This window comes from Gorilla gorilla, chromosome 11 (genome assembly GCF_029281585.2).
Source record: "Gorilla gorilla gorilla isolate KB3781 chromosome 11, NHGRI_mGorGor1-v2.1_pri, whole genome shotgun sequence".
NCBI classification, from domain to species: Eukaryota; Metazoa; Chordata; class Mammalia; order Primates; family Hominidae; genus Gorilla; species Gorilla gorilla.
The window spans coordinates 103,135,392-103,154,643 of NC_073235.2; the positions used below are offsets into that span (position 1 = coordinate 103,135,392).

At 41.8% G+C, this 19,252-nt stretch overlaps 1 protein-coding gene across 1 annotated transcript in view; it reads left to right on the forward strand.

Moving 5' to 3' along the window:
- Positions 1-5,673: 5,673 nt before the first annotated feature.
- Positions 5,674-19,252, forward strand: part of LOC115933781 (aldehyde oxidase 3-like) — a gene marked incomplete at its 5' end in the record, with an annotated part of 46,925 nt that continues 33,346 nt past the window's right edge. Inside the window, 5 exon segments of the mRNA XM_031008848.2 lie at positions 5,674-5,836; positions 10,861-10,922; positions 14,064-14,121; positions 17,723-17,744; positions 17,831-17,900. Of these exon segments, the coding sequence (XP_030864708.2) occupies positions 5,674-5,836; positions 10,861-10,922; positions 14,064-14,121; positions 17,723-17,744; positions 17,831-17,900 (375 nt within the window).

Consider the following 19,252-nt stretch of genomic DNA (forward strand, 5'->3'; position numbering starts at 1 on the left):
TCCCGAGTAGCTGGGACTACAGGCGCCCGCCACCACGCCCGGCTAATTTTTTGTATTTTTAGTAGAGACGGGGTTTCACCATGTTAGCCAGGATGGTCTCGATCTCCTGACCTCGTGATCCGCCCGCCTCGGCCTCCCAAAGTGCTGGGATTACAGGCGTGAGCCACCGCGCCCGGCCGAGATACTATTATTTTGACTATTTTACAGAAAGCAGTTGAGGCATGGAGAGCCTAAGTATTAGGTTGGTGCAAAGGTAATTGCAGTATTTGCCATTACTTTCAATGGCAAAAAGTGCAATTACCTTTGCACCAACCTATAACTTGAAAAAAAGAAAATTTTAAAATAGCATGAATAGTTTGAGTTCACTTTTTAGAAACTATCAAAAATTATGTATGCATGTATGTATCTATGTATATGTGCATGGGAAAATTCTGTACAGACGCACAGGAATCTGATACTAGTTTCCTTTGCGAAGTAAACACTGGGATAGAGGATTTTCACTTTTTGCTTTATATACTTTTATGTTTTTTTAAAATAAGCCTTCTATTTGTAATTTAAAAACAAATTATGAAAAAAGTACATTTATCATCAGGAAACTCCCCTGAATGTAGTTCATTTGCAAATATAGCACGATTTAGCTCCATGTCACTGACTAAAGCAGCTTCATGTTGCTGCTTTAAGAAGATGGTTTAAGGCCGGGTGCAGTGGCTCATGCCTGTAATCCCAACACTTTGGGAGGCCGAGGTGGGCAGATCTCTTCAGGCCAGGAGTTTGAGACCATCCTGGCTAACACGGTGAAACCCTGTCTCTACTAAAAATACAAAAATTAGTCGGGCCTGGTGGCGTGTGCCTGTAATCCCAGCTACTTGGGAGGCTGAGGCAGGAGAATCACTTGAACCCAGGAGGCAGAGATTGCAGTGAGCCGAGATCACACCATTGCACTCCAGCCTGGGTGACAGAGTGAGACTACATCTCAAAAAAAAAAAAAGAAGAAGAAGAAGAAGATAGCTTATTCCAGTGGGTTGTCCCCACGGCAAGGAGAAATATACATTATGTAAGGGCAGAATTGCCATGAAAGTTCCAGGTTGGCTTAAAGGAGGAGGAAAGTGGGGGTAACAGAGGAAGGCGGGGAGACAAGAGGGTTGGGAACATAGACAGACAGGAGCTGGTTGGAGGAACACACTCAGGAAGCAGATACAAACGGCCCCGGGAGCTGCTTCATCCACTATTCATCCTCTTCCAGGGAGCACATGGCAAGCCTGTCAGGCGGACACAGGAACAGGTGCTTTTGATACAACTTCACAAGATTCAGCCAATGCTGGTGGCATAATGTCACATTCCAAGGCATCAGATGAACTTGGTTTGTTTGTATGTGAATGGAAGAAAAGTAAGTTTTCTACATTATTAATAAATTCATATAAAGAAAGAAACCATGATAGAAGCAATCTTTTATTAATGTTTGCAAAGACGATCCTAGGTTCAGGTGACTTGTGTGTGAGTTGCTGATTTGCTGTGTGACTGTGACAAACCTATAACAATCTGTATCTGTAGTTCTTAGGGTTCTTAGGGAAGGGGAGGAGAGAAGGAGGGAGGGAGGGAAAAAGGAGGAAAGGAGAGAGAGATGGAGAAAGAGACAGACAGAATCTCTGTAATGCATGTAAAGGTGTCAGGATTACCAGATGCAAAGCGATTGTGTTGATAACTTCAGACCACATTTTGTAATTGCACCTGTATTCATCCAAGCCATCAGGCATTGACTTCTCTTTGCCAGGATCTTTTTTGCATCTCTCTCTTCCTCCCCACTTCCTCCCACAGCTCTGCCGCCTTCAGCTCTTGTCCCACCACCACCATGGCCACCACACACAAACACATACAAATTAAGGGTCTCAAATCTTCCCATCATTTGCAAATAATTACAAAACTTTTGACTAGCAAGAATGGAAGAGAAGTCATCCAGAAAGCCAGGAATAAACTTCACAGTTCACCGGCATTTTAACATGTTGTCCTTTATGCAGGGATTCTTAAATCATTTAAGTGAATGGGCCAAAAAATTGTCTGGGCCCACTTTGCTCCGAGTGCTTGAGATTTAGCTAAGGCATCATCTATGACTAGAATTGGTGCTCCTTGTTTTTCATTGTCCTTGACACTGTGCCTGATGTGCAGCCCAATATCCTTGTTTTTAGCGTCGTTGGCCAAGAGGAAGAGATAAAGTTGAAACCGAGCATACCCGCCCTGCATGTCGCACACTCCACATGCGGCTATGAAAAGAAGTGGAAGCTCAGAGTGGTTATGTAATGTGCCCAAGATCCCTCAATTAGCAAGCACTAGAGGGACCCTGGCTTTCATTCAACTGCTCCCAAAGAATCTCCCAAAGATCCCTCAATTAACAAGCACTAGAGGGACCCTGGCTTTCATCTGACTGCTCCCAAAGTTTGGTTTTTTTCTACTGCCTCGTATTTCCTCCACTAGGGAGATGGCAACTCTTCTAGAATTTCTCTGTTAAAGGGAGGTGCTAGTGGATTGTACGAATGTTTTCCTGTGGATACCAAAGGAATGCTATTTGTCTACTGCTGCCAAGGTCTTGCTTACTTAACTTTTCCAATTTGATCAAAGAACAAAGAGTATGTTTTGCAAGTGGTGATGAGAATTAAAACCCTTAGTTCAAGTCTCCATTCTTTTATTGAACTGTGAATGCGAGAATTTTAAAAGTGTATAGCTACCCAATATTTCATAAATTTTTATTATTTTCTTCAAGCCAGGGTTGTGTTACAATGCAAATTCTTGTTGGTTATCCTCTGAAACAAAGCCAAATATTTGTCCTGCCAAAAGAAAGTCAAATACAGTACAGCGTTATGTAACACTGTAATTGCTAAAGAGATGTTTAATCAAGCCAGGCAAATAAGATCAACCAACCTATTCTAAATGATTCTTACTATTCAGAAATAATGGGCCACAGGAAAACTGACTCAATCTATATAATCAATTCCTCTATGCAGGTCATTGAGATAAATTCAGACCCTGAAGTAAATTTACTGTTTTTTCTAAGAAAATATCATATCTTTTTGTTTGTTTAAGAAAGCAAAGCAAATTAAAAAAAAAAAAAAACCTCTGGATACTGCAATTTCTCTTGCACTTATAGAACATTTTCCTTCTGTCATGCATCATTTCAGTTTGTCAGTGTGATGGCTGGTCAAATAATTACCTGCCCTCATACAGCTTACACTCTGGTGAAGTTATTGAATGACTTGCCTTCCAGTTGGTCTCATTTAACTTCTTCCCCACACCTTCCAGGCTTTTTATAAAATCACACTAGAGATTGTTTGAAGGGTAATGTGTTAATTATCTGACCAACCATCACAACCAACAAACTGAAATGGGCATAGGAACAACTAGAAACCATTTCAATTCCTGAGATTTTTAATTTTAACAAGATAGTTTGGAAAGAAAAATGGCTTTCTTAATTCCAAGTAGTAGACTCTTTATTTTTAGGTAGCCATACTATTATATATTCAAGATCATTTATGTCATGGCCCAGCTCTAACACTCACTCAATTAATTATATTCATATCAAAGTAATTACTATTATAATCATCTAAATACATATTTTCTTTTTCTTTTTTAACACTGCTGCTGTCACTGTGCCAATTCTTTTTGGCTTTACTGTGTAAACTCTGAAGTCACTTCTCTGTCACCGCTTGCCTGGTGCCCGCCTCCTTTTTCTGTAGAGCTGCTGTCACCACCAGAGAAGGTGTAGGAAACACCTAACCCAGGATTCACCCAGTTCAGGTAAGAGCACATTTGAGGATAACAATGGGTTTAGGTAGCTTCTGTCGTTGTCTGGGTGATCGCTTATGGTTTCAAAGGACACAGATGGCAGATGAAGGTCTCTGTCTCCTTTACAAGAAGAAATATTACCCATTCTTAATTTCCTTTTTCCTTCTGCAGCTTTATTGATTACTATTTGAGGCTTATTACACTTCCATAAAAATGTGGAGGAGGTGGTGATGAGGTAGTGACCCCCCCTGAGTCTGTCACTTCAGACCATCTCATTGCCTCAGGGAGGAATTTCTCCCTAGGAATGCTTTGGGTCCTGCCACAAAGACATAAAAAAGGGATGATTCACATCTATTATGGTTCCTATAATAAAATAAGAAAAAGGATTGGGCACAGTGGTGCACACCTGTAATCCTGGCACTTTGGGAGGCCGAGGTGGGAGGATCACTTGAGCCGAGGAGTTCAAGACTAGCCTGGGCAACATAGCAAGGCCCCATCTATAAAAAAATAAACAACTCAGCTGGGCATAGTGGTGTGTGCCTGTTATCCTAGCTACAGGGGAGGCTAAGATGGGAGGATCACAAGCCCAAGAGTTTGAGGCTGCAGTGAGCTATGATCAGGTCACCATACTCCAGCCTGAGTGACAGAGCAAGACTTCATCTCTAAAAATAAATAAAAATTAAGATAATAAAATAAAATGAGAAAAACAAGGACGCGTATTCTATGTTTGGTCTGTGTAAATAGTCATGCTGATAATTCTAGCCAGAAAGAATAATTTTGTGACCTGAATGTTTAATTTGGCTTGTTGCTATGTAATAGTCTTTGGTCAAGACTATAGATGTTGATACAGGAGGCAGAAAATAAGAAGAAAAAATGACAATATATTTGAGTACCCCACACCAAACCAAGTTATAAACCTTTGGATATAAAGATTATGTCTTATTCTAAAAATACCCTCTCCCATCACAAGGAATTTGTGTTCCATGAAGGTTGTTGGCAAATCACTGAGTCAAAGGTCACAGGGGAGGAAGGTCACTAGCCTGCTGGTTCTTTGGCCCCCAGAAATCCTCTCACTACATCAGAGGCACACAACAGTGTGTGTTTGTCTCAGGGCCAAGGTTTTTGTTTTTGTTTTGAGGCAGAATCTTGCTCTGTTGCCCAGGCTGGAGTGCAGTGGTGCGATCTTGGCTCACTGCAACCTCCGCCTCCCAGGTTCAAGCAATTCTCCTGCCTCAGCCTCATGAGTAGCTGGGATTACAGGTGTGTGCCACCATTCTCAGCTTATTTTTGCATTTTTAGTAGAGATGAGGTTTCGCCATGTTAGCCAGGCTGGTCTCAAACTCCTGACCTCAGGTGATCCAACTGCCTCAGCCTCCCAAAATGCTGGGATTAGAGGTGTGAGCCACCATATACCCGGCCAGGGCCAAGTTTTTATAAGATTTTTAAACTTACATACTGAAGATACATTAGTAAAAATGCCCTAAAGTGAATAAAACACCAGTTACCCTCCCAGGTCAGAACAAAAAGTGTGAAGTGGAAAAGCTGGAGCTCTCTTTGTGGAGGGAAGCCTTGGCAATAAGTCCCTCCAATTTAACTTCCTTTCAGGAGGAGGGGCAAGTGGGAGCAGAATGAGGAGAGAACACAATAAAAGTAGGTAATCCCTATGTCTGTGGTCTTGGTTAAAATCTAAACTCTGCCTTTGAAGTGATGCACTAGGCTGGCATTGAGGACTTCCTTTCCCAACTGCCTCAATGGAATTTTTTCCCAGAAAGCCTCCATTGGCATCCGAAATGTGAACAATCACGGCACTTCCAGCTGCTACCTGACAGGCTCTGGACCTACCTGTAGTTGTACCAATCAGAGGCCTCTGTTTCATTTCTGAGAGACTCTTACCCCTAAACTTTCCACCTGGAGCCCTGTGTCGTTTGCTTTTACGAAGGAATTGCTAAAGCCCACAGCCCCCAGTGTGGGTTCTGCACCCTGGAAATGGTGATGACCATCTACACTGTCCTGAGGAGCCACCCAGAACTCTCCACAGAGCAATTAATGGAAATCTTGAGTGGTAAGTCCCTAACCTCTTCAACTGTAGAAGAGTATTGTCCTTCCAAGAGGAGCAGAGATGCTGGAGCATTTTCATCCAAGGGATCAGGCCAAAAGGCTCAAAAAAATTTATTGATTGATCTTTATGATTCACACCTCTTGAGTAGTGTGGGCAAGAATTATCCATTCCTACTTAGCAGGAAGGGAAACTGAGGCAGTCAGCCAGAAAGTAAAGTCAATTTTCCATATGACTGTTACATTCTTGGCACCATATCAGTTGTTTCTGGTAATTTTAATGTAATATATATTTGGGTAGCATATGCTTATTGAAACAGTCTTTGTGTGGGTGTCTTTGATGCAATTGCAATGTTACTGGAATGGTATTTGGAAATATTACGAGTCTAAAATCTTTTAATTATGTATTTAGAGCTAGCCAAAAGAAGCTGTGACCTTTTGGGTTTTTTTTTTATTATTTGCTATGGTTGTTGCTGCAATTGTTACTGAAGTGTTATTAATGCTTATGAAATCATAGACTCTTAGGAACTGGGAAAAAACACTATGACTCATAAACTTGCATGTAATTAAAATGGCTTAAGACTTTAAAAATGATATTTCCACTGTTTTGTCCTTTCAGAAACTTTTTTATTCTGATTAAATTTCACATATGCATTCTATCCTGTCAAGATACTTTTAAATTTTTATGCTGCTATTTACAAATCTGATAAACGCTGCCTGCTGTTTTTATATAAGTTATTGACTAAAATATTGAACAGAAAAAGCCAAGCAGAGAACTATGAGAAAATCAACACTTAACATTGAACTGTTGCTTAATTAAGTACAAGCCTTTCTGTGATATGCATTTACGTTCGTATATCCTTTCCACAGAGGACCACAGGTGAGTCAAATGCCCCTTGAATCCCCATGCGATGTGTCTATGACATTGATCAGAGTCTCAGTCTAGAATTTTTTTCCCAAAAGGGAATGAATGTTCCCTTTTGGGAAAAAATAATGTTCTTGAGGTACCCAATCTCCTCTTAGGAGCCATCATTCCTAGGCCCTGTTGTCAATAATCCATTCCAGAATAGATTCAGAAAATTGCTTGAGAATGAAGTCAACCTCGCCTTATAACCCATCTTTTTGAAAACCAGGATCAATGGTTGCCTGTCTCCAGTGTTCTGGCACCACTTTGGTTTATCATGATATCTCAAAAAGCTTACTGACCATGGTTTCACAGTCTCACCTACAAATTATTTCACAGTCATTGGACATAATTCATCTTGTTACTCTGACCCCTTGAGCAAATTTAAAGAGGCTAAATGCTCTCTTAAAATCTCCACATATCTTGGCTTCAAGTCTCTTTTAACTGTGCTTGTCTGATGCTTTAGGTTCACCAAGCATTCATTTGTGAGAAATACAGAGGCAAAAATAGGAATGAGTTTTGTCTTCCCTCTGACATCTGTTAACATTATTCCATCTTCCTTGAGCTGTGTATGTGTTCTCTGTTTGATGCATTTTGTTGTTGATAGTATTTTCCGCAAAATCTATCTCAATTTGATGTTTAGCCTCTTGACACTGCTCTGTGTCACACGTTTCCCTTCATCTCCAGTTTTGTCCCATGGCTTTCATCATTTATTCATCTTTCTTTGTTTTTACTAATCAGAGACCAATCTGAGTATAGCCTTCTTATTTCTTCTTCATTTACACTTGTATCCTCCAAATTTCATTTCTGAGTGCTTCTTATGCCTTTTGTGCTATATTCTCTTTTTGTAGTTTCTGGCCAATGGGAGAGGTCCCATTGCTGCTCTGTACCTTCCAAAATTGGCTTTTCACAGCCCACAGCCCTGTAGAGCAAAACCCAAGACCCCGTACCCCAACTTTCTGTCACTTTCACATCACAGAGTTTGCGGTTAACTTGGCAGCCATTCCTCTCATTGATTCCCCTGACTTTTGAGACATAAAAGAATTTTTTAGCCCCTCTTTTTCAAGAAGGGTGGTTGAAGGATCCTTTTCCAGCTGTATCCTTCTGTTCCAATTTTGTAATTTGCTTCAGAGATATCCCACCCATACCTTTTATTGGACCTGATAGCCTGTGTTGTCCAACCCCCATTGGGAGTTAAAGATTGGTTCAGTGGGTAAGATGGAGATGGAAGTATGAAGGAGTCCCACATTAGGGCTGCAGGAGATGCTTTGAAACTAGGTGTTCAAACAGATCCAAGAGTCAAAGAGGAAGCTGGGTTCAATAAACAAGAAGAAAATCTCAGCATTTTGCTAAGAACTGAGGCAGATATCAAAAGCCAAGGAAGGCTGGGCACTGTGGCTCACACCTGTAATCCCAGCGCTTTGGAGGCCAAGGCAGGCAGATCGCTTGAGGTCAGGAATTCAAGACCACCAGCCTAGCCAACATGGTGAAACTCCATCTATACAAAAAATACAAAAATTAGCCAGGCATGGCGGTGCTCACCTGTAATCCCAGCTACTTGGAAGGCTGAGGCACAAGAATAACTTGAACGCGGGAGGCAAAGGTTGCAGTGAGCTGAGATCACACCACTGCACACCAGCCTGGGTGACAGAGAAATACTCTGTCTCAAAAAAAAAAAAAGTTAGAAAAGGAATAGTATGTCTGGACAATTACCTTCAGCAAGCATTGTGGCCCAGAATGTGTGCACAAGAGAGCCTTAGGCAAATTTCTGGCTGTTTGTTTCTCTTTAGGCTCTTACCCAAATGATCTCTACCTCCTTCTTTCCTGTAAATTTCCTGGATTTCCACTTATAAATAAAAGTGTATATTTTTACAGCATGGAAAGCTATGCAGCCACAAAAAAGAAGAAGATCATGTCCCTTGCAGGAACATGGATGGAGCTGGAGGCCATTATCCTTAGGAAACTAATGCAGGAACAGAAAAGCAAATACCACAGGTTCTTACTTACTTATAAGTGGAAGCTAAATGATGAGAACACATGGACACATAGAGGGGAACAACGCACAATGGGGCCTATTGGAGGGTAGAGGGAGAGGATCAGAAGAAATAACTAATGGGTACTGGGCTTAATACCTGAGTAATGAAATAATCTGTACAACAAACCCCCATGACACAACTTTACCTATGTAACAAACCTGAACATGTATGCTGAATTTAAAATAAAAATAAAAAAAATTAAACAAATAAGTAAATAAACCTGGCAATGACTCAAAAAAAGTATGTTTTATGATCATGCAGTTCCTGCCTCCTGTGTTGGTTTTCTTTCCTTCCTTCTTTCCTTCCTTCCTTCCTTCCTTCTTTCCTTTCCTTCCTTCCTCCCTCCCTCCCTCCCTTCCTTTCTTCCTTCCTTCTTTCCTTTCCTTCCTTCCTCCCTCCCTCCCTCCCTCCCTCCCTCCCTCCCTCCCTTCCTTTCTTCCTTCCTTCCTTTTCCTTCTTTCTTTCTTCCCTTCCTTCCTTCTTCATTGCCAGATTCTGATATTGAATCTCATCTCTCTAGGTGTTGGTGGTGAGTATTAGACATGAGTAGCTTCATTGCACCAAAATTTCAAATCCTCCTCTTTTATCACCTATAGCCTATGCTTTGATATCTAGACACCACAATGACAGCTAATTTTATTGAGTATTTTCCATGTACCAGACACTATTCTCTGTTAAGTACTATATGCTAATTGTGTAGATGAAGAAACTGAAGTACGAAATGGTGAAGTTACAGCCCAATGTTGTACAACTGGCAAGTGGAAGAGTCAGAAGCTGCACCCTGGTAATTTGGTCATAGAATTCATGTTCTTAACCACCTCATCAAAACTAGTTATTTTCCCAAGACCATTTTTCTTGTCATTTTCTCTGGAGAATTACTGAGACTTCCTTTATTGTTATTCTTTTTTCCCAAATATAACTAGTGTCCTCTTTGGTTTCATATTTTAGTTTCATCTATGTACATTTTTAGTATCCTAACTTCTTTCTTTCTTTAATGTATTCATGCACCACTCTATAAACATTAATTGAGTGCCTATTGCGTTATTAGCAGTAGGCATGTGGTCCTTAACTTTAAGGAGAATCAGTCCTGACCAGGGGTTCTGATTCAGGTCTAATTAATATCTTTAATGGGACCATGAACCCACAAAGTGTTGTGCAAAGTGTTGTGTATATATTCATTTATGACTTTAAGGGTCTGTGTGAGAACCGCTGGCCTAAAAAGATAGAGAAGTAATGATGATACAATGACATCCTGATTAGACCCAGGAGCCGTGCTTCCAAACATGCTTTTTCAATCTTTCTAAGAAATACTACCTCTGTGTCAGGGTCAGTCTTTTCAATATTATAAGATATTTCAATACCATCCACTGCTATCAAAAACTGGAAAAGGCCTGAGATTTTACCCTACTTACAAGCTAACAACTTAGCCTGTCACAGTTTGATGGATGCCAACAGAAGACACAAAGCTCCTGGGTCAGAGACAAAAGACTTGATTACTCTCAGCAACAACATAGCTAGAGCAGTAGATTGCATCAGCTCCCTGATCCCCAATTCCCACAAGGTAACATGAAGAGGACCAGCTGATGCCCACTCATGCAATGAGTTTCATTACAGGAGAGGAACCCTGAACTTAGACAGCTCGAATCTTTCATAATGGGTGGTAAGCCTCCCAGAAGGTGACATTATTTATTCTACTGGACAGTAAACATTCTTGCTTATTCTTCTGCAGGGAGACACTGTCTTTATCTTCCAACACTGTTTGTTATACAAGCATTCTTGAAAAGATAGTCTGGAACAAAAGCAGTCAGTGCCTCTGGTCACAAGGTATACACATCTCTAGCATGTGACTTGTACCCACTGTGGGAATCCCTCTGTCTTTTGTCCTTTCTCCTCACCCTTGCCAAGAGTGCAAGAACTGAATCCTAAATGCCATCTGATAACACTAGTTCAGTCTTGAAAAACAACTGAGATTTTTAATATGATTTGGGGGGAAGGAGTGATGCGAGACCTACCTATAAACAAGGGAGACATGTCAGGGCAGAGATGTCAGGGGTCTTTGGGTGAAAACATTGTGTATTTCCTTCTTCCCAGGTAATTTATGCTGCTGTACTGGACAGAGACCCATTGTGGATAGTGGGAAAAATTTCAGTCTTGTGAGTATGAAACAACTGATAGCTGCAGAGCCAACAGTTCTGGATTAAGTCACAAATCATCATGTGCATTATGCAGGATTGGTTTTCAAGGAAAGCACAATATTGTGTCTTAGAGAAAAATGGTTCACATTTTACCCAACTCAGTGATGGTAACTAGGTATTTTTCTCAGAAACACAGACAGGTGGCACCTCAATGGCTTTTTGAAACTCAAGTTTATAAAATAGCATATTTCAAGTGAAAACGAATTAGGCCATCTTCCTTACATCTTGTTTTGTTGATAGGAAAACAGTCTATTTCTCATACTGTCATTTCAGCAGCACTTTTTGTTGAGTCACCACCAAAGTTAAACATTTTTGTGAAATAAATCCCTATGTCCTCTTGGAATGTGCTTCCATCTTTGATTAGTACTCATGGTAGATGGGGAAGAGAGAAGGAACATTTTCATCTTTTATGCTGCGTGGAATCAGTAGCCATTCAGCAATGTGTAGCAATCATAGAGCATTAGATTCAGACCTTCCTCTGCCCACTTCCTCTACATCCCACGCTCTGAAAAACACATAATTTCTCCACACACTCACACAAACACTTCTGACACCAGATGTGTGCGGTTTTTTTCCACACCAACAAATTCTCCAATCTCCAGACACCAGCTGGTATCCTACAGTTTAATCCAGTTCTGACCCTATCTACCAGGAGTTAGTGGCAGCTCCCACAAATTAAGAGCTCAGTCTCACAAGATCCCCTACATCACATGCCAATAGCAAGTCTGTGCCTCCTATATTTCTGACCTACCAGCTATAAATTGGAGGTTCCCACGAACTCCTCCTTGGGTTTGGTAATTTGCTAGAATGGCTCACAGAACTCAGGTAAACACTTTACTTAACATTTACTGGTTTATTATAAAGATATTGTCAAGGACACAGAAGAATAGCACTATGAAAGGTACATAAAGCAAGGTCCAGAAGGGTCCTGGGCATAGGAGCTCCTGTCCCGGTGGAGTTGAGGTGCACCAGCCTCCTGGCACGTGGATGCATTCACCGACCCAGAAGGTCATAAATCTCCTTGTTCAAGGGTTTGTATAGAGCTTTATCTCCATCCCCGCTGTTCCCTCAGAGACAGGTGGGTGGAAGACCCTCCAATCACTTGGTCTCTCTGCTCACCAGAGTCATCCTGAGGCCATCCACGTAGGGGCCCTATCCTAAGATGTCTCATTAGCATAAACTCAGATGTGATCCAGAGGCTTGTCATGAATAACAAAAGACACCCCTATAACTCAGAAAATTCCAAGTGTTTTGAAAGCTCTGTGCCAAGAACCAACTGGGGACAAAGACCAAATTTTTTTTATTATACTTAACTGAAAAAAAAAAAAACAACCCTATAGGAAGTAGCTAAGAAAGACTATATGGAATCATTAATTTTAAAAATACAAACTTTTTATTGAAAAGATACATTATAAACTGCAGAGATATATACCCAGAGATGTTTAGATTCCTATATTGTTAAAAGAATGTGGAAAAGTGAGAAAGAGAATAACAAAGGGGACATGCAAATAATACAGCTATGGGCTCCATAAGACGTTTTGGCCAATGACAGGCAGCATATATGATGGTGGTCCCATAAGATTATAATACTGTATTTTTACTGTGCCTTTTCTATGTTTAAACACACAAATACTTACCGTCACATTACAATTGCCTACAGTATTCAGGATACTACCATGCTGTACAGGTTTGCAGCCTAGGAACAATAGGCTGTACCATCCAGCCTCGCTGTGTAGTAGGCTCTACCATGTAAGTTTGCATAAGTACACTCTATGACCCCACAATGACAAAATCACCTAACACACTTCTCTGAACGTATCCCTATCCTGAAGCAACACATGACTGTATGTCTAAAAGAAAGGTTAAAGAATAGAGACTAGAGAGCCATGTAAACAAAATTGACATGAATAATTGATGTCAAATAATTATTATTCTGCATAGCAGTTATAAATATTATGACAACTAACTACCTGAGCTGGAGAAGTAAGACAAATTACAATGAGATCCATTTGTTTATTTGATCATTTTTCAATTCAATTCAATTCATTCATTCATAATTTGAAATTATTTGGTACCTTCCATCATCACCTATACAGTCAGCCCTTCTTATCTGTGGGTTCCACATCCTTGGATTCAACCAGCCACAGATCAAACATATTTAAGAAAAAAAATAACAATAACAATACAAGGCCAGGTGCAGTGGCTCACGCCTGTAATTGTAGCTTTTTGGGAGGTCTTGGCAAGTGGTTCACTTGAGCTCAGGAGTTCAAGAGTAGCCTGGGCAACATGGCGAAACCCCATCTCTACAAAAAAATAGCCAGGCATGGTGGCATGCACCTGTAGTCCCAGTTACTTGTGAGGCTGAGGTGGGAGGATCGCTTCAGCCAGAGAGGCGGAGGTTGCAGTAGGCTGTGATCATGCCACTGCACTCCAGCCTGGGCAACAGAGTAAGATTCTGTCAAAAAAAAAAACCGTAAAATAATACAGTATAACAACTGTTTACATAACATTTCCGTTGTATTAGGTAGTAAAAGGAATCTAGAGATTATTTAAAGTATTCAGGAGGATGTGTGCAGGTTACATGAAAATACTATTCCATTTTATATAGGACACTTGAGCATCTGCAGATTTTGGTATCTGTGAGTGGTCCTGGAACCAATCCCCCACAGATACTGAGGGATGATTGTATTTCATTTCCAGTTTCCCTGTGGATTTAAAGATTATTTGAATCTATTTTATTGGCTAGATCACTGGGTCAGATAAGCATGGAGAAAAGACCAATGCTAGATTCCCAGACTGAAATAAATGGAGGGGCCATAGCTTCTCCACTGAAGAATTCTTCAGTGGAGCCAAATCCCTGTGACTTGGTGGCAACTCAGTGGATATTGTTCTAACTTAGGAGGCACCAGGGGCACCAGGGTTTTCAGTCCTCCCTGGGGCAACCTGCTCCCTGCTCCTCCCTAGTCTCTGAACCATAGCACACCACCACTGCTGCCACCACCACCACCACCATCATCATCATCATCATCATCATCACCTCTAGTGGTATTTTACAACTCCAGGATTCTCTGATTTTTCCATTCTTGTTTTCTTCTGTAGAGTTCATTTTGCTGCCAAATGAATGGGGAAGGTAAATGTTGCTTGGATCAAGAAAAAAGCAGGCCCTAAGAACAAAGCAAGTATAAGTCTTTCTTTTTCTGCCCTCTTTTACCTGTTTTATGACCATGAACTCCATTATCAGAATGCATAGCCTCAAATTCTGATTCCACTATCATGGAAACCTTTAAACCTTTGTTTTAAACCTTTGCTTTATTTTAAACCTTTGTTTCTTTATCTGTAAAATGGGATTATGACTATAAAGTATAAATTATATCATGTCTGTAAAACATAAAATATCATGCTGACCACATACTGTCTGGCCTCTGCACAGCCCTTTGATCTATTTTGATGAACCCCTGACTATTGGGGCTTGGGGTGTTGGTGCAAGAGGCTTTTGGAGTTCTGAGAACAATTATCTTTCTCTCAGTCCTTCTATTCCTTTCCTTCCGTTTTCCCCCAGTCGCTGCAAACCCAAGTCTATCTGGGAGAAAAGGACCCCACATACAGGGCCTGCAAGATATAGTAATTATTCAAACATGGCACCAGCATGGTGACACCAGCCTTGGCAAGATGGAACCTAGCTTGAATCCTAGCTCTGTAACTTTCCAGCTCCAGTTTAATTTCCTCCTTGGTGTAACTGGGATAATATTTCAAGGAAATTGTTGGGAAGGCTAAATCATAGACATAAATGAGGTGCTGAAAGTTCCAAGTACAGTGACTGCACATAGTAATTGCTTATTGAGTGCCAGTTTTTCCTGGTAACTGATGTTCAGAATTGTCCTTAGAGCCAATTTCGGCAAGAGATGGCTCACAAAAGCTGTAGAAATTAGAAAATGTCCAAGAAATTTAAAATTTCTGTGTATACATTCTTTGACCCAGGAATTTCACCACCAGGAATCTACTCTAGGGGAGTAATTGAAGGTAAGTCAAATATTTATTATATACATAGATATTTGTCACAATGTTACTTATAATTACAAAAAAATTAGAGATAAACTAAATGTCCAACAATAGGGGATTGCTTAAGTATTTCATGGCATAACCATGTGATTGGAATTTATACTATCTTGGAAAATCTCTTTTGTGCAATATTTAAAGAATTTGAAAATAAAAATGGTTTGAAGTGAAAAAATTTAAAAATTGAGCACTCTGATACCAGATTTATAGAAAAAATGTATAAGCATAATATAATCACATATATACAGAGCAATCATAAAGAGTGGACGGAAATACACATAACATTGATAGTGGTTATCTCTACTTCATATGAAGTAATTTTATTCCCTTCTGTAGATTTTTCAGCAATTCTACATGATGTTTTTACACGAACATGCATTAATTTTATAATCATATGCAAAAAAAGTTTAAACAAAAAGAAATTCCTATGGATGGTACAGTAATTACAGCAGAAATACAATTCCCTCTAGAATCCAAATTTGCTTGATTCCTAGTTATATTTGAAAGGGTAGGGGGGGACTTTAAAGACTGGTATAGACTGTTTACCCAGTGGACATCAAATATCACGGCCTGGAGTTACAGGAGGGTCAGGCCTCCCCCTAGCATTTGCAAGCGCAAAGCAAGAATATAAGGAGAAGACATCTCATTCTCTTCTCTTCCCACCCCAGTTCTGTTCCACATTGCTGGCATCACAGATTGAACACCCAGCTCACCTGTCCAAGCTCCATCCATTCCCCAAACAGCTGCCCCTTGGCCACAGCTGAGGCCTAGGGGTGAGCTTCTAGATGGGTATCTGTCCTCTCTGGGAGGAGAGACTGCAGCAGAGGCCCACGTGGGCTGTGGAAGTAGATTTCGGGCCTTTTGGGAAGGAAATTCTGAGGCCATGAGTACCAACAGCCTGTGGCTCAGCGATGGGGTACAGGCTGTGGGTGGAATGTCCCTTAACCCTGGGGTCTCCTTGCTCCTTGGAGATGGGCATGGTGACAGGGGGCCCAGCAACCTAGGGCCAAAGGGCAATACTGGGAATGGGCTCCTGGAAGCAACGTTTGATGCCTCTGACACCAATAGAAATGTAAATAAGAACAAACTCCAGAATGGGGGCCTCATCTCTCAGAGGCATAAAAAATGACATTACAAAAAAACCTAGTATGGTACTTAATTTAAACATTACTCATTCTTCAGCTATTATTTTCCCTACTTCACCTCCCTGCAACGCATCAACTAATCACGCTGAAGTCCCAATAGAACTGGTAAACTGTACCAGCTGACAGTCAGAGCTGGCTTGGGAGGTTCTGGGCAGATCTGTTAGAAGCCATTTCTTACTTTAAGCTGAGATCTGCTGTCCTGCCACTTCCACATATGGGCTAACCCTGGGTAGACCTGTCCCTCATCTATGAGACAGCCTTTCCCATAGATGCAGCTGCTTTCATTCCCACTCACTCTCTGCATTCATCCTCCCTGTTTCCTTTGTAGCTAAATTATCTGCATGCACTTTCTTCACCTAATGACTCATCCATTCCTGAGACTCCAGGTGACATCTCCATATGTTTTCTGAATCCATTTCTACTTCTGCTCTCTTTTCTGACCCTTCCCTTACATACCTGGTTCTGAGTTCATCGTAACCCTCACCTTACTCCACTAAACAACTCTCTCCTGACTTCCATATTAATGCCATTGGTACCCTTTTGCTTTTTCTCCCCTAGAGCCAAGGCTTGATGCTAGGCTCATGTGTCGGTCTGCAGGCTCATCTGTCCCTTGTCCTCTGCACTTGCACTCCCTGAGTCCAGACCATCTTCAATTACACTGCAATTATTACAACAGATTCTCTATCTGGTCACCTTCCTTCCAACACCTCCCATGCAACCTAACTCATAGCAGGGTCTCAAATTTCCCAGAATTGCTTAGGAAGCTTCTTCAAGATGTTTTTGCCTGAGATTCCCCTCCATTTTACTGGATTAGAACCACCTGTAGTATGGCCCAGGACAAGCTCTGAACTTTTACAAACCTCCCCAGGTCATGGATGCAACAAGTCAGCAGGCCTGGAATTGGGAACTACTACATACCACAGTCAAATTCATCTTCTAGAAATATTGGTTCAGAAACTCAGAGTAGCTCTCCCAGGCCCCAGAATTCTGTCTCAAATCTGAGGCCTGCTTTGAAGACTTTCCACAGTCCTGTCTGCCTCTCCTCAGTCTCCTACTAGCCTCCCCCGTGTCACCAAGAGGATCTGCTTGACTTCTTTCTACACCCAGGGAACAGCTTCCCATCTGATTCTGTGCTGGCTCCATTCCCTGTCCTCTCCCTCCTCCCTCCCTTGCTCCTGAGGGATGGGAATGGTGAGAGGGGGCCACAGGACCCAGTGACCCAGGGTCTAAGGGCAATACCAGGAATGGCCTCCTTGAAGCAATGCTGGATGCTTCTGACACCAATAGAAAAGTAAGTAAGAACAAGCTCCCCCAGAGGAGCCTCTGCAGCCCTTTTCTCCCTGGCTTCCTGGGGAGCTTGCGTTTGTACCACTCCTTGATGCTCAGCTCCTGCCACCCCTCCTTGCAGTTCATCTGTCTCCAGCTGCCAGTACAGAGCAGCTACTTAACAGCTGCCAGTTTCCTTCCGCTCCTCCCACACCCGGCCTTCTCCAGCCAGAATGCAATTGCAGGGCTGGGCTGTCTCTCAGCACCCTGTGTCCCCAGTACCCAGTCCAGGCCCACCAGAGAGGAGAAACTCAACAGTAGGCTGTTAACAATCATGACACTCATCAAACTTTGACTTTGTTTTTACTGAAAAATTGAAACATTAATTTTTTCCCTTATGATTTGTACCAAATCGTATAAGAAAGAAGAATGTCAGCCCGTAGACCCAACCCAGGAACTTGCTATTTCCGTCTGAACTAACGGTTATGTTCTTTCTTTTGATTTACTTCTGCTTTTATGCCAACTGCGAGGGAATAAACAGTCTCATCAGCCCATCTGCAGCTGTGCCTTTGCCACCTTCTGCCCCCAAGGAGGACTTTGTACAACTGTCACCCTCAGGAACCTATGAAAAGCATTTTTCATCCCAGACTTGGCCCCAGGTGGACGCACCTTTTCCCTTATATTTCACCTCATGGAACTCCTCTCCCTCTGGTCTAGGGCAGGACCTTCGCACAGTCCATTCTGCCACACAAGCACCTTTATGAAGCCAGAAGGAAAAGCCAGGATGCGCGTGATGAGTAGGCAAGGGCGGTAACAGCCTTCCTGTCTCCCAGAGCAGCTCCGCACAGATTGACAGCATTTAACTGCCCCCTTTTCTTTTATTTTCTTAATATTTCCCTCAGGCATTCCTTGGACTCACCCGTATTTGTTTCACAAACTTCTTTTAGGAGACTTCCAAGTGCCAGGCACTGAGCTGGCCACTTGGGATACAGGAATGACAAACCAGTTGCCCCTAAGGAGCTCACAGGCCAATGAGGAGACAGACAGACCTGTCAGTAACCACCAGCAGCAGAACATGAAGAGGGTTATACATGGGACTTGCGACCCAGGCTCTGGGAGTATAGCGGAGAGCAAGAGTTAGGACACGGTGAGCATTCAGGGAGGCTTTGCAAAGAGTTAAGCTGGAGATAAACTTCAATTATAAGCACATGTTATCAAGATGTGAAGAAGGAGAATAAATGGGACATGGAGAGGGAATTCTAGGCAAAGTAAAAGTCATGTGCATTGGTCTGTGGCTTTGCAGAATGTGGGAATTGAAAAGAAATCAAGCAATTCCAGATGATAAGGACATGTCATATTAGAGAGTTGACTATGACACCCACATTCACCCCATAGTAGAAGGCTGGAAAGGGAGGTGGAGGCCAGGAGGTGGGACTTTAATTCAGATTGGATGGGCAGGAATTTTTTGCATAGGTAAGGGGGAGCCATTAAAGGACTTTGAATGGGGGAAAGTCATATCATATTTACTACTGTGAAAGATCCCTCTGGCTGTTGTATGGAGAAAAGATTGGGAGGAACACAAGTGAATGCAGGGTAACAGATGGTTACCACAGTGGCCCAGGAAAGGGTGACAAGAAGGAGGGTCAGGAGTGACTCCTAGACTTAGCATTTACATAGTAAGAGGCTGAGTTATGGATTCTGGAGTAGAACCACCTTTCAGGGGACAGATCAGGAATCTGGATTTTCACATACCAGTTTAAGATCCTTTTAAGAAATCCAAAGGGGAATATCAAGTAGGTAGTTGAAAGCTCAGAGGAGAGG